This window comes from Talaromyces atroroseus (assembly GCF_001907595.1).
Source record: "Talaromyces atroroseus strain IBT 11181 chromosome Unknown scaffold_12, whole genome shotgun sequence".
Classification (NCBI taxonomy): Eukaryota; Fungi; Ascomycota; class Eurotiomycetes; order Eurotiales; family Trichocomaceae; genus Talaromyces; species Talaromyces atroroseus.
This window is the reverse complement of record NW_017971444.1, coordinates 901,560-914,734: the sequence shown is the minus strand read 5'-3', so window position 1 is coordinate 914,734 and position 13,175 is coordinate 901,560. Positions and strand designations below refer to the sequence as shown.

At 47.0% G+C, this 13,175-nt stretch overlaps 6 protein-coding genes across 6 annotated transcripts; 4 read left to right on the top strand and 2 right to left on the bottom strand.

Moving 5' to 3' along the window:
- Positions 1 to 750: 750 nt before the first annotated feature.
- On the top strand, positions 751 to 1,458 carry UA08_07994 (hypothetical protein; the record flags this gene model as incomplete). The annotated part of the gene is made up of 2 exons (XM_020262905.1): positions 751 to 851; positions 915 to 1,458. 2 exons carry the CDS (start codon positions 751 to 753, stop codon positions 1,456 to 1,458), a joined length of 645 nt encoding a protein of 214 aa, XP_020116808.1.
- Positions 1,459 to 1,878: 420 nt separating this feature from the next.
- Positions 1,879 to 5,905, bottom strand: UA08_07993 (hypothetical protein; the record flags this gene model as incomplete). The annotated part of the gene is made up of 10 exons (XM_020262904.1): positions 1,879 to 2,130; positions 2,198 to 3,285; positions 3,340 to 3,935; positions 3,999 to 4,965; positions 5,021 to 5,070; positions 5,134 to 5,389; positions 5,440 to 5,528; positions 5,588 to 5,624; positions 5,682 to 5,693; positions 5,752 to 5,905. 10 exons carry the CDS (start codon positions 5,903 to 5,905, stop codon positions 1,879 to 1,881), a joined length of 3,501 nt encoding a protein of 1,166 aa, XP_020116807.1.
- Positions 5,906 to 6,685: 780 nt separating this feature from the next.
- On the top strand, positions 6,686 to 7,417 carry UA08_07992 (hypothetical protein; the record flags this gene model as incomplete). The annotated part of the gene is made up of 1 exon (XM_020262903.1): positions 6,686 to 7,417. The coding sequence occupies one exon, from the start codon at positions 6,686 to 6,688 to the stop codon at positions 7,415 to 7,417; it is 732 nt and encodes a 243-aa protein (XP_020116810.1).
- A 547-nt stretch (positions 7,418 to 7,964) lies between these two features.
- UA08_07991 (hypothetical protein) lies at positions 7,965 to 9,427 on the top strand (the record flags this gene model as incomplete). The annotated part of the gene is made up of 4 exons (XM_020262902.1): positions 7,965 to 8,289; positions 8,344 to 8,983; positions 9,065 to 9,279; positions 9,354 to 9,427. The coding sequence occupies 4 exons, from the start codon at positions 7,965 to 7,967 to the stop codon at positions 9,425 to 9,427; spliced, it is 1,254 nt and encodes a 417-aa protein (XP_020116809.1).
- Positions 9,428 to 9,936: 509 nt separating this feature from the next.
- UA08_07990 (hypothetical protein) lies at positions 9,937 to 11,586 on the top strand (the record flags this gene model as incomplete). The annotated part of the gene is made up of 1 exon (XM_020262901.1): positions 9,937 to 11,586. The coding sequence occupies one exon, from the start codon at positions 9,937 to 9,939 to the stop codon at positions 11,584 to 11,586; it is 1,650 nt and encodes a 549-aa protein (XP_020116813.1).
- Positions 11,587 to 12,181: 595 nt separating this feature from the next.
- UA08_07989B (hypothetical protein) lies at positions 12,182 to 13,175 on the bottom strand (the record flags this gene model as incomplete). Its single annotated transcript, XM_020262900.1, has 2 exons — positions 12,182 to 12,597; positions 12,746 to 13,175. Coding segments are annotated over 2 exons (846 nt in total), but the record flags the coding sequence as incomplete, so codon positions are not given.

The window sequence follows — 13,175 nt, the reverse complement described above, 5'->3', positions numbered from 1 at the left end:
CCCCTGCACAATTCCTGCAAATCTTCCGGAAATAAATCTATACTCTTCGATGCATCACCACTCTTTGAACCGTAGATTATCTAGACATTCTCATAACCTCATGTAAGAGCACATCGGAAGAGGCGTTTTTCTATTGACCGTGATAGCGGAAGGGTCAGAGCAAATGGCCTCGTTTAGGGCGATACGAACCAGAAAGCCTACAATTTGTATATACACATATAATCAAGAAGTTATTCACGATATCCCGAGCTTGGAATGGTTGCAATCACCGTCTGGCTGTTGTGAAATTCCTTTGAACTGGATAAATATTCAATAATGGACAGACTTATAGATTTGGATCGAATAAGCCCATTCTATATGTGTTGAAATAGATTCTTCTGTAGTTTCTTTTACGAGTTAGGGCTTTTTATTAGGGCAAGTGTTGATTTGACAGACAGAACGCTATTCCTACTATAGTTAGACCATAAAACTAAGATAACCTCGGCGGGCCTAACCAAATTGATCGCCGGAATTATCGCGGCCCGCTCTATTTTGGTAGCATCATTATTAATCCTTAATACATTAATCTCTTTCTTTTCTCTCTGAAATTTTCATTTACCTTTCTTTGGAAAGCACGTATCACTTTCTATGTGCTTCCAGACATTCGTTTAGTATAACTATACCCCAGCCGACTTGCGCAAATTCCGGGAAGCAACAAGAATATATATCCCTTCTCGAGGGTGATCAACGAGGATAGGATAGATAGGTACAATGAGCGACACGACGACAGGAGCAAGTAGCTCCACCTCCTCCAATCCAGTTGGAGAAGGTCAGAAGCTACCAGGTGTTGTGCTGGATAAAGACGGCAAGCCGTACGTTGATTCATTCGCCAAATGGTGGTTCTTTTCGTTACTACTCACTAACATGCAATCTAGATGCCGATTATGCACTTCTGCTGCCTCCTGGCGAACAATGGCCAAAAAGGCTTCGGCTGGTGGTATGGCAGCCGGTGCTGCTGTTGCAGCTACCAGCTCTTCTTCCTCTGCATCATCAACATCAACATCGTCGCCATCCTCTTTGCCATCATCGCTTACCTCCTCAACAACGGCAACAACAACAACAAAACCAGAATGCCCACCTGACGTCGAAGAACTCGGCCGTTCAACATGGACACTCCTCCACTCTCTAACAGCTACCTACCCTACGCGCGCATCCGCCGAACAACAAACCGAAATGCGTTCTTTCCTAGGCCTTTTCTCAAAATTGTATCCTTGCTGGGTATGCGCCGAGGACTTTCGGAGCTGGATTGCTGATCCCAGTGGGAAAAATCAGCCGAGATTGTCGAGTCGTGCCGAGTTCGGGCAGTGGATGTGCGAGGCTCATAATGCCGTGAATCGTAAGTTGGGGAAGAAGGAGTTTGATTGTAATTTCTGGGAGGAGAGGTGGCGGACTGGTTGGAAAGATGGGCGATGCGAATAGAAAGAGAAGGAAGATATTAGACAAGCTGGTGTGAATCCATTGTATTGATTTGTATAATACTGAATCTCTTCTCATGACTGTGTATATAGATGACCATTCTACATAGATACTGTATATTAGGAATATGTATCCATAAATTTTCAACAGCATAAACAGAGAGCAGCTCTAAAACGCGCTTTTAAATCAAATCCTCTCAGACATGATGGAGGTTAGCCCGCATTCCCTCCTGAGTCCTCTGTTTTTCGAAAGAATACGAGAGAAAAGAATACAAAAACTTCCACCTAAGTCCTAAGAATAATTTGCGCCTCTTTTTAAGTCCTCAAAGAAAAAAGAAGAAACAGGCAAAAATTATATAAGAAATGAAAAGAAAGAAAATATGGCTTATAAGCCTTCATAACGTCTTTACATCAATCTAGACCTTTACAAACCCGACACGAAAAGCCGTAAACCACTAGCAGGTGCACCGATTTCGGTTACTTCCGAGATGCGACACACGGATCCTTTATATTGTTCATGATACTTAGCTCCGGTATAAGGATCCGATACACTGGGAGATCCGCCGTAGATTGGCGTATAAGATGCTGCGCAAATTTCGAAATCCGCAAATTGGTCAAAGTCCACTTCAATCTTGTCGTGCGGGTTGCGTTCGCATTGGGTTTTAATCTTCTTAGCCTGTAACCGGTGTTAGCGTACCAAAATTGGGCAAGGTATATGAATGTGAAAGTAAGTTAAAACTAACTTGTTCTAGCAGTTTCGGCGAACCACCGTTGGCAATCATTCGGTTGGCAAAACTCAAGGCGGATGAATAATTCTTATTCTGGAATGCCAACTTCATCGCGGCCATGAGAGCTAGCTGGCGATGCGCGACCTCTAACTTAGGGATAGTGAAATATGCCGAAAGTTCGAGCGATCGCTTCAGATTCTCCGGTGTATCCGTGGGAAGTGCACGGCGTGCAAGCTCAATCGACATGGCGAGGATATATTCTCTGGCAGTGTTAATTATCTTTTTCGCTTGTTCTACCTCGCTTTCGGAAGAAACCACGTTGACGAGCAATGTATGTAAGATGCGTTTGAAGATCTTAACGCCATCCTCAAGTTTATTAGACCGCATCGCAGCATACCCTTCTTGCAAATCCACGCTGGCAATAGTCTCAAGGTCTCGAGGAATAATGGGAAGAACTTTGCGTGAGTCTGTCTCATCCACTGTTCTCCGAACGTAATTTACTAATGGAGGCAACCCAGTGGAGGCAGGTAAGTATGTCTTCGAGGCGGTGTAAATCTCCATGAATCTTGGCTTGAGAGGCTCGAAGTGAACAGCACCAACTTGACGATTGAGAAGTTGCATAGCGGTGTCGAAGGACCCTGCTGCCACGTGGTCCGCGGCCAATGGCGAGTTTCGAGCCCAAATGTCAGCCTCTGAAATTGAGGCTCCGGCATCCGCACTTTCGACATTGACGAAGTCATTTTCTTCTTCAACATTGATCTCATCACCCATGTCCCATCCACCAACATCTTCTTCCTCTTCCTCGAGCAAATCCTGGCCTGCTGCTGCCACCGCCGCCTCATCTTCTTCCTCAACGTCAAGCGGTGTCTCTTCTTCATCAACACCACCGACTTCACCAAGAAGGGCCTTCTCAAAGGCAGAATGACCAGCAGTTTTTGTGGGCCAGTTTGCCTTGAACGTAGAAACAATAGGTAGTGGTGTTCGAAGCGTCTCACCAATAGTGGGCAACTTAATTTGGTCCTCAGTCAAGCCACAGGTTTCTAGAATAGACTCGGCTTCTTCAGTCAATCCGTGAGCTTTGGCAGTGACATAAGCGAGGGGATCTAGTACTATCAGTTATCATTCGATGCACATAGTCCCTACGTGTTCAAACTTACACATATCGACTTCCTTAAACATTTCAATCCTGTCTTCGACATCGCCCCTATAGATCGCATTTTGGAAACGAGATGTGAAGTCAGACCTATGTGTGGCAATCTTAGCCATCCTTGAAAGCTTCTCCTGGTCTCCTGTTGAGAGATACAAGAAGGAGAGTTTGTCAAACAGTCTCTGTTTTTGGTATGTCATTTCAACAGTCTGGTGGTTGCCGTGAGCCAGTGCCTCAGTGGCTAAACGACTCCACAGTTTAGGACGGTCAATCTCCTTGGCTGTCTCGATAGCAACCTCCAAGTTGCCACACTCAATGGCCAATTCGAAACGAGTTTGAGGGTCTTGAACAAACTGCAAAGCAATCTCTGGGTATCCTTTCTTCTGGAGATATGAAATGATACTTTGACCTACCAAGCTGGAGGTTTTGATAAGATGAAGCATTTCGTCATAATTCCTCTTTACCAATGCGCTCTTGAAACGGAACTCCGTGGGGTCAATTTCGAATATCTGTGGCTTTGCGTTGCGGTCAAGGCAATAGACATGTCGACCCTTTACCTTTACCAGGTAGACAGTCTGCTCCAGGGTGCGGATGATGCCATTGTCACTTCATTCATGTTAGCAATATCACAATAGAACAGTTGTGATGTAAGACGAAAGAAAAACTTACCCGTTCAACAATGAGAATTTAATATGGTTGAGACTGGAGTAATACAGAATGCCAGAGTCATCCCAGGTGGCACTCTTGATACGGATCGTCTCATGAATGGAGCTGAGTTGTTGAAGATTCTTTGTAACAATGGTGACATTGTGTTTGCTGAGCAGTGCTGCATGTAGACCATCATTTGACCAAACAACATATTTAACGCCAGACACAGCAAGTTCGGCCAACTGCTTCTTTTGTTGGATGTCGAACAAGACGACAGAGGTCGGTGTGATGAAGAGTAAAGCACCAGAGCCACCGAAATAGATATCTGTGGTGCCAGCTGGGGTTTTGATAGATTTGGTGGTTGAGTTGCTCAAATCCTTAATATCGACGGTCTGGTTGGCTTGGTTGAAAACTGCAAATCGGTTTCGGGCGACAAATACAGCCGAGTTTCCTTGCCCACGCAATGAATTTGTTGGTTCAACAGCACCCGTACCATCACGAGGTAAATGAATAAGCTCATAGGTGCCATTCTCGGCAGGGGTAGTAACCAGGATGGCACGTTCGGCGGGGTTATAAGAAACTGTCCTCAAAGGAACCCATGGCGCGCCAAGTTTGCGAAGAGAAAGCAAGGGTTGAGATTCGGTGTTCTTCGTGAAGTCGTATGATTTCACGTGTTTCTCCTTCGTGATATAGAAAAGTTGATTCTGGTGAAGAGTATGTGCTGGACGTTCCCTTTCCAGCTTGAACACCATTACACCAGTATCATGGCCCGCTGCGAAAAGATTAATCTTCGGGTGGGCAGCTATAACCCAGAATCTGTCGAGATCACGCTTGAATGATTGCACTGAGGTCCGCTTGTTAAGGTCCCAAACACGTATGGTCTTGTCTTCGCCGACGGAGAGGATGAGATCTTGGTGAGGATGGAAGATACACGCTGAAGCGTTCTGGAAATGGCCACGGCATGTGTCAACCTCCCAAGCTTTGGTATCTAGAGAGGAGTCAGCAAATATATGCGCCGTTTTCGTATTGGACTATGAACTGACCGCTCATTCTCCACAGCTTAACTAGTCGATCGTCGCCAGCTGAGACAATCCTGGTTGAAAAGGCTATCAGTTAACTTCCCTTGGCGCTACAGAAATATAGCAAGCAGACTTACAGTGGAAGCGTTGGGTGGAATGCACAAAAGTTGACACCTCGGTCATGACCTTCAAGAATAAATTTGACAACGGCATCGGTGTTACCAAACATGTCTGCTTGACTATTTGCCCTAGCCATCTGATCTTCAAAGTTCATTGAGGTCGGTGCCGAGTGTTTCTTACGCAAGCCAGAGATGTCCCAAACACGTACAGACTGGTCGAGGGAGGCGGATACGATCAAATCTTCTTTGGGGTGAAATTGGGCGCACCAAACATCTACACAAGGGTCAGTGGATTACAGCAGAGAATAGGAAAGTAATACTGACAATGGTTATGTCCGGTCAAAGTAGCAATGAGACTTCGATTTTGCCAGTTCCAAATTCGAATTGTTTGGTCGTCAGAGCATGACAGAATCCTGTGTAATTTGTTAGACCAGGCTCCGAGATTCGGGGTCCACAGGTAAATAAAGCTTACCAAGGTAGTTCGTGATGAAAAGAAACAGTTCGGACATCTAAAAACAGTCAGTGACAAGTCATTGTTTCCCAGTTCGTTCCCAGCTTTATCGTACAGTCAAGGTGGCCTGCCAAACGTCAGTAAGCTTCTCCAAATTAGGGGTTGGCCCATGCAGAAGAACGTACCTGATAGAACAGCAATGCTCTTGCGACTTTGCAGAGACCACAACCGAATTTTATAATCATCTCCTCCACTGACGAAGATATTCTGTGTCGGATGGAAAGCAACCGATCTCACGGGGCCGTCATGTTCCTCGAAACGGTCGATCAGGGTGCCCATGCGGTAATCCCATAATTGAATTGTGCTAGAATGGAGCGAGACAAGGAGCCACGGGCGCGTGGGATGAAAGGCAAGGCCTTTGGCCCTCGAGGACTTGCTTTCAAACTACAGTCGAGAGCATGTTAGAACAACACGATCGCATTGCCAGTGGTCCAAAACAAAGAGGGGAACGGAGCGACTTGCTTTTGTGAGCATTGTTGGGGAAGACATGTTGGGAGGCCGGTGCTGCACAGCAGCGAGCTATACAGGCCAGTCAATGAGAGAAACAATGCTAGAAAGGCCGCATGAACCCGCGCGCGAACGATAGTGACAGGCAAGAAGATGCGGATGAGCTGAGTGTCTGGACTCTGTCTGTATACATGCCAGCTTTCACTTGTGGTTGCCGTCGGAGAGCGACTAAGCGAGTGGGCCCGACCAATAGAAATGGCAATGGCGGCTGCCTCAATTGCCAGGGGGCAATTCAGCCACAGCCAGCACGGAAGGAGCTGCTAGTAAGAACGTACCTACCTCACAGCTTTTGCAAAAAAAGACACTCGCTTAATCCCTCAATCTCTACGCGACCGACTCACAAACGATGGCTTGGGGATCTTTCTGCAATCCAGTGCTCTGATGCCTCGACAAGCCGTATGTACGCAACACGAGAATGCGCCATTGTTTTGCAGCCACGATGCCTGCCCCGCATTGCCCTCCTCCGCCTACCTAGGCATGCTCAGGTCTGCCAGCCCACCCTCTTGAGAGGCCATCACCGTCGTCCATTGGTGATTTCTTTGGCATTGGAGCATGGGAAAGCGGCCGTCAGCAAGATCGTTCGCCTGCTCTCCCGGTCCATCATGCTCTAGCCCGGGGCGCCCGAAACCCGGCCCTCCACCTCGCAGACCCTTTGTCACCTCAACGGCAGATCCAATTGATGACGGCAGAAACGAGATCAATACACCGAGAGAAAATAATGACGATTACTTTGGCCATGTATCAACGGAGGATTTTATTGCTCAGGACGCCGGCTATGATGCTGACGTCGAGGTCGTCCGGCCTTTTGCTATTGAGGAGCCTGATGACGAGACGGATCAGACTCCCACATCGGCACCTACACCGAATCTGCCCGAGGCAACCGAAAACTGGCAGAAAGAGTTGGTGAATTCCCTACGCGGTCTCTACTGTGACTCTGATAGCAACGACACACATCCACTTATCAGGCGAAAGCGAGGTAGGAAAAGAAAGCCAGATCCTTCCATGGCTTTTTCTCAAAGCTCTCAGAACATACAAAGCCAACCGTCCAAGGATTGGGATTTTGACACGCGAGTTGGAAGCACTGTCTTGAGCCCGAAAAGACGGCGGAAACAAAGTACGCATACTAAGGAAGAGATCGAAGTTTCCCACAGCAGCCTGTTGGCCAGCAATGATGCGAGCACAGGCTCCAGTCCTGCAGTTCTATCTACAAGTCCTCATCGCAGTGACAAACCGCATATGCCAAGCTGTGATGTTCCCGCAATCGATCGAATGGACACCAGTTAATCATACTCGTCCTGAGTTCCACCCTCTTTCTGTAAAGCGCCGCGGGTATAGCTTCATGACCGTTGAATCTGCGCTCGAAACATACCCTTGAGTCTGCTTTATTGCGTCGAAGGTATTAATTCTCAAGTAGACTCGCTTGGAAGAAATGAACTTTGTCACATCGTAACCTCGCCGTCCAATCACCATATGTACCACTATCTACCGCCCGATCAAACCGCCGAAGAGCTTAACATAATAAAAATGATGATATCAGATTACTTATCGATCGAAACTTCCTATAAAGCGATATAGTGGAGTGAAGCGTTAGGTTGGTAGCTTATATAATAACAATTGCTGGAAGGTCGTTCTCCTAGTGTGACGTCAGTCGTCCATCACAAAGCCCATTGGACCACTGCTCGACTGTCCAACTCAACCATTTCAATTATTTCCAGTCGTCGCACTCAATTGAAGGTACGTTAATGGCAGCTTCCGAAACGAATGTGGAATTATGTTTCTTACTTTCTCTAGGAAATTTCCTCCGCGATTCCCAATCTACAAGTCCATCATAATGCCGGCTAGAACATCAACACGTCAAGCAGCTGTGAAAGCCAACCAAGCCTTTGGCCAGGGTGCTGGCACCAAACGCAAAGGGCCGGAATCTGGCCATTTGCCTCCCAAGAAAGGGAAGAAGGATTTGAAGCCTGATGAAGGAAACAATTATGAAAAGCCTTCAGTGACCGAAGAGACACAGGAGATCAAATCTTCCGAAGACCCTTCTCAGGCACAGACTACAGTGAACAAGCAACCTACTGAAGCTCCTCCCAAGAGGGCTGAAGAACCGGAACAAAAGGATGCCGTGGTAGAAGAGAAAAAACCCGAAAATGTCGCCAATGGTGAGAGTTCGTCTTCCGAATGAAAGCGTGGTGGTTAACATGTAGTGTCTTCAGGCATGGAGAATAATCCGACAGGCGATGAAAAAGAAGAGCCGGACCCCAAGCAGTCCAAGGCAGCTATCAAAATATCCCCTGAAAGGGAAGCCGTCCTCCCTTCTAGCATCCTCGAAAAGGGCATCATTTATTTCTTCTTTCGCCCACGTGTGAATGTTGATGAACCTCATAGCATCGACGATGTTGCGCGCAGTTTCTTTGTACTACGACCTACACCTAAAGGTGCAGAGATAAAAGGCGGGCCAATCGGTGACGACGACCATTGTCGACTCATGATGCTTCCAAAAAAGAGATATCCCTCTTCAGGAAAGGAACGGGACATGGGATTTGTGGAAAAGGCCAAAGTCACCTTGAAAACACTCCGTGAGACATTAATGACAACGAAATCATACGAAACGAAAACGCGCGGAGAACGGACAACCCCAGAAGCACAGCCATATGCCGAGGGTGTCTATGCACTCATCAAAGAAGGCAGCAGCTCCCATCTAGCGTATATTCTTACAATTCCGCGGGAACTTGGTGATATACAGAGCGATTTTGGTCTATATGACCGCGGCAGCTTCGTCATTCAGTCGAAGAGTCCCAAGTACCCCGGTCCTGCCACTGCTCGGTTGCCTCAAGAGCCTGAATATCCTGAGAGGTAAGATAAGAAAAGTCTTGATTATCCTAATTCTGATGACACATAGTTTAATGCTCATTGTTCTCTTTCTTTTTGCTACAGTGTCCTTGAAAAGTTCCAGCATTATCGTTGGATTCCTACGGAGCCGGAGCTTCTGGATTATCCCAATGCTCAGTTCCTCATGATAGGATCGGCCCAGAGCCAGCTCGGGAGAGCCGGGGGAGCTCACGTTGATGATAAGGGCACGAAGAAAGACCCTGCTGAAGAGCTTGGTCAACTAGAGGAAGAAAATGAAGAGAGAGTTGAAACTCTGGCTGGTAAGCTTTTTCTATGTTGACTTTTGATCTTAGTGCTTCTAAGCCGACACTGATACTATGCTTCACTGATACAGGTGACCACTCCATCTTTGATGACTTGGGTGTTGATGTTAAGCGGCATGAAAGCTTGCCATCAGCTTGGGAGTGATCAACCAGGAGTACCATGAGGGCAAAATGTTTTCTCTTCTATATACTGATGAGATCATAATGTTTGTAATAAAAAATTTGTACCTGCAAGATATTTCTTGTGAATCACATTTCAAAAAAATTGAATTAGTAGCAACTTTACACTGATCTTTTCCTTTTCCTTCTGCTTACCTAGAATGCATCTACAAACTTATTCCAAAGGATTGTGTCTAGTTTATCCTCTTGATCTCTAGGTGTGTAGTCCTCCCTCCATTGGCTCGGTCCCGCAAGCATTCGCCACCTTGGAGGCTTAGATGGAAATCTTGAAAGCGTACGCTTCTGCCTGTTAGAAAGCTGAAATATTAGGCCGACATCAAAATCATCGGCGATAATTACCAAATTAGGCTTGGGGAGTTGTTGTGGCTAAGTCCGATCGCCATATAAATTGCCAGCTTCTTCCAGTACGCATCTCAGTGGACATACCGCATTACCGAAAAAATATTAGACAGAGACAAGGATAAGCATTCCATTATGTCGTCTCTCCCAGGTATCCCTCGAGAAGCTTCGAAGTTGCTCAAGCCAGGCTATGCTCAAGCACTTGGCTTTCTGCAAAATACCGTGGGTGTTGATCCGCTCACGCTGGTGAACGCCGGTCTGGTTCTTGCTGGGCTTTTTACCTTCCTGCGCTATGTTTTTACACGCATTGTTGTCTTATGGGTGACGGTTCGAATAAACGAAGATGATCAGCTCTATCAGAGTCTGATGAGGTGGATGGCAGACCATCAATTTATGAACCGCCAATTTCGAAGTGTCAAAGCCGTGAGCGCCTCCAAGAGTTCTTGGGAAGATGAAGAGGAGGCACTCAAGTCTATGATTGGCAACAAGAGTCTTTCTGGACCAGATCCCAATAATCTAATCAGCTATCGGACCATTGTCGGACGCTCGCCAATCACTTTCCAGCCATTTCAAGGCAGGCATCTCTTCCGTCGCCATAGGAGTTGGATTCTCTTCCAACACAAGGTGCGAGAGGGCCATGAACTGGTGCCTCTAGACAAAGAACAAGGTTTCATCCAGCTACAATGCTTGGGATCCTCCTTTGCACCTATTCAGCGTCTGCTGGAGGAAGCGCAATTGTACCATCTTGAAAAAACAAAGGCTACGACAACAGTGCATAGAGCTATCTCTAACGTACGAGATATGATCCGCTGGACGAGATTCAGCGCCAGACCCTCCCGGGACATGTCGACGGTTATCTTTGACAAACACGCAAAGCAAGAGCTCCTTCAGGATATAAATGAATATCTCCACCCGCACACAAGGCGGTGGTACGCAAATCACGGTATTCCGTACAGGCGTGGCTATCTGTTTTCCGGTGCACCTGGTACTGGGAAGACAAGCTTAACATCCGCTTTAGCTGGTATTTTTGGCCTGGACATATACGTGCTGAGCTTGCTGGATCCTAACATGAACGAGTCCGCATTGATGAGGCTGATGTCAGAAGTCCCTGCTCGATGCATCGTGCTATTAGAGGACATTGATGCTGCCGGCCTTACTCGTCCGGCGAGTGAGCCTAGACCAGTGAGACATGGTCGAAAGTACAGGGGAGAAAAATTATCTACCGAGTCCGACGTTTTAAGTATGATTCAAGGGCCTGATAGAGGCATCTTGGGCAACGACAGTGCGGCCACATCGGTTTCTTTGTCGGGTTTGCTCAATGCCATTGATGGAGTGTCTTCACAGGAAGGGCGCATCCTGGTCATGACGACAAACTCTCCCGAGTCACTGGACAAGGCGTTAATCCGGCCTGGACGAGTCGACCTGCACATTGCTTTTGAGCTTCCCACCAAAGTAGACATGAGAGAATTGTTTATGGCTATGTACCGAGACGATACATTGTCCGTTGCCACGACGCAAGCCAACGAAATAGCCATTATCAAGAGCAAGGAGCAAGAAGAAATAACAAAGCCTACCCATGACCTAGAAAGTCTAGCTATGAAGTTTGCCGATTCAATTCCAGAAAGAAAATTCAGCCTTGCTGCTCTGCAGGGATTTCTTCTGTCATATAAGAGAGATCCCAAACAGGCATGCGAAAATGCTGCGGAATGGGCACAAAATACACTAATGAAAATGGCCGAAGAGAAGGAGGATAAGCAAGAGCGTCAGGGAAAATTGACGGAATAGACAGAGATACCCCTTTCTTTCGTTTTGGTTGTAACATAATGGGCATTCTTGGTGGTAATGGCCAGCTTTGGAGCCTTGCATTTTAAAGACGATCTCTTATAATGAGAATTCACAGCCAGAATACAACTCGCTTCTCAAGAGATACTTATTGAACAACTTAAAAAGTATAATATCTAGGAGCAACCTGGTATCGCTTCACCATGTTATGATTAGCACATAAAAAGAAAAAAGGTTGCCTTATACGATGGGTAAGTCAAGCAGCCGAATGCAGTTTCTTGATCAAATCTTAGATATTCGAATCATCAATAATAATCTCAAAATCAAATTTTTTTTGGTTATTTTTCTGTTTCGTTTGCTTTTTTGTATTATGTAAAAAGATATATCAAGTACAGTAAAAACATTAAAAATATTGATATTTGAAATGTACCCATTTGGAAGAGAAAATGCAAGCCTCATATCTCTCTTTCTCGTCATAGGCACAGGTGAAGAAAAGAATAGAAAAATCCCTAAATCATTCAGAAAAATAAACCTAACTCCTTTTCGCTAACACCGAGGGTAGTGATGGTCAACTGAATGACCATCTCAAGCCGCTAGTTTATAGGAGAGCGAAAGCTCCTAAAGCAGCTACCATAAGTCCGGCAACGGGCTGCTGGTGGATGGTCGAGGCAGCACCAGTGAAGACTGGTGGGCTGGTAGACTCGGACGTAGTAGGAGCAGGGGTAGAGCCACCCGACTCAGCAGGAGTAGATTCGGGAGTGCTCTCAGGAGTGGTTTCAGGAGTGCTCTCAGGAGTCGTCGCAGGGGTTGTCTCCGGAGTTGTCTCCGGAGTTGTCTCCGGGGTACTCTTAGAAGTAGGAGAAGGAGAAGAACCCTCTGATTCAACAGGAGGGGGGTTGGTAGGGGTGCCAGTACCAATAGGGACCACAGTCACGACAGTGCGAGTGACAGTGTTGGTCTCGGTAACTGGCACAGTAATAGTCTGGGTGCCGGAGGTCAAGGTTTTTGAGATGACTGCGACTTGTTAGTAATGAATCGTGGTTGTCAAAAGGGAAAAGCTTACCTGGGCACTCAGTGGTAGTGATGGTCAGAGTCTTGGTGATACCACTTGGCTCAGTGTGAGGAGGCGGCACGATAGGCTTGGTGCGACTCTTGGGTGGAGGGGTTGGCTTGGGCTTGGGCTCAGACTCAGGCTCAGTGTGTGGTGGCTCAGTGTGGGTAGGCTTGGTGTAGGTAGGCTCAGTGTGTGGTGGCTCAGTGTGGGTAGGCTTGGTGTAGGTAGGCTTAGAGTGAGACGGCTCGCTGTGGGTAGGCTTAGAGTAGGTAGGCTCAGTGTGTGGTGGCTCACTGTGAGTGGGCTTGGTGTAGGTAGGCTTGGTGTAGGTAGGCTCACTGTGTGGTGGCTCACTGTGAGTGGGCTTTATGTAGATAGGCTTGGAGTGAGACGGCTCGCTGTGAGTGGGCTTTGTGTAGGTATGCTTGGAGTGAGACGGCTCACTGTGAGTGGGCTTGGTGTAGGTAGGCTTGGTGTAGGTAGGCTTGGAGTGAGACGGCTCGCTGTGAGTAGGCTTGGTGTAGGTAGGCTCACTGTG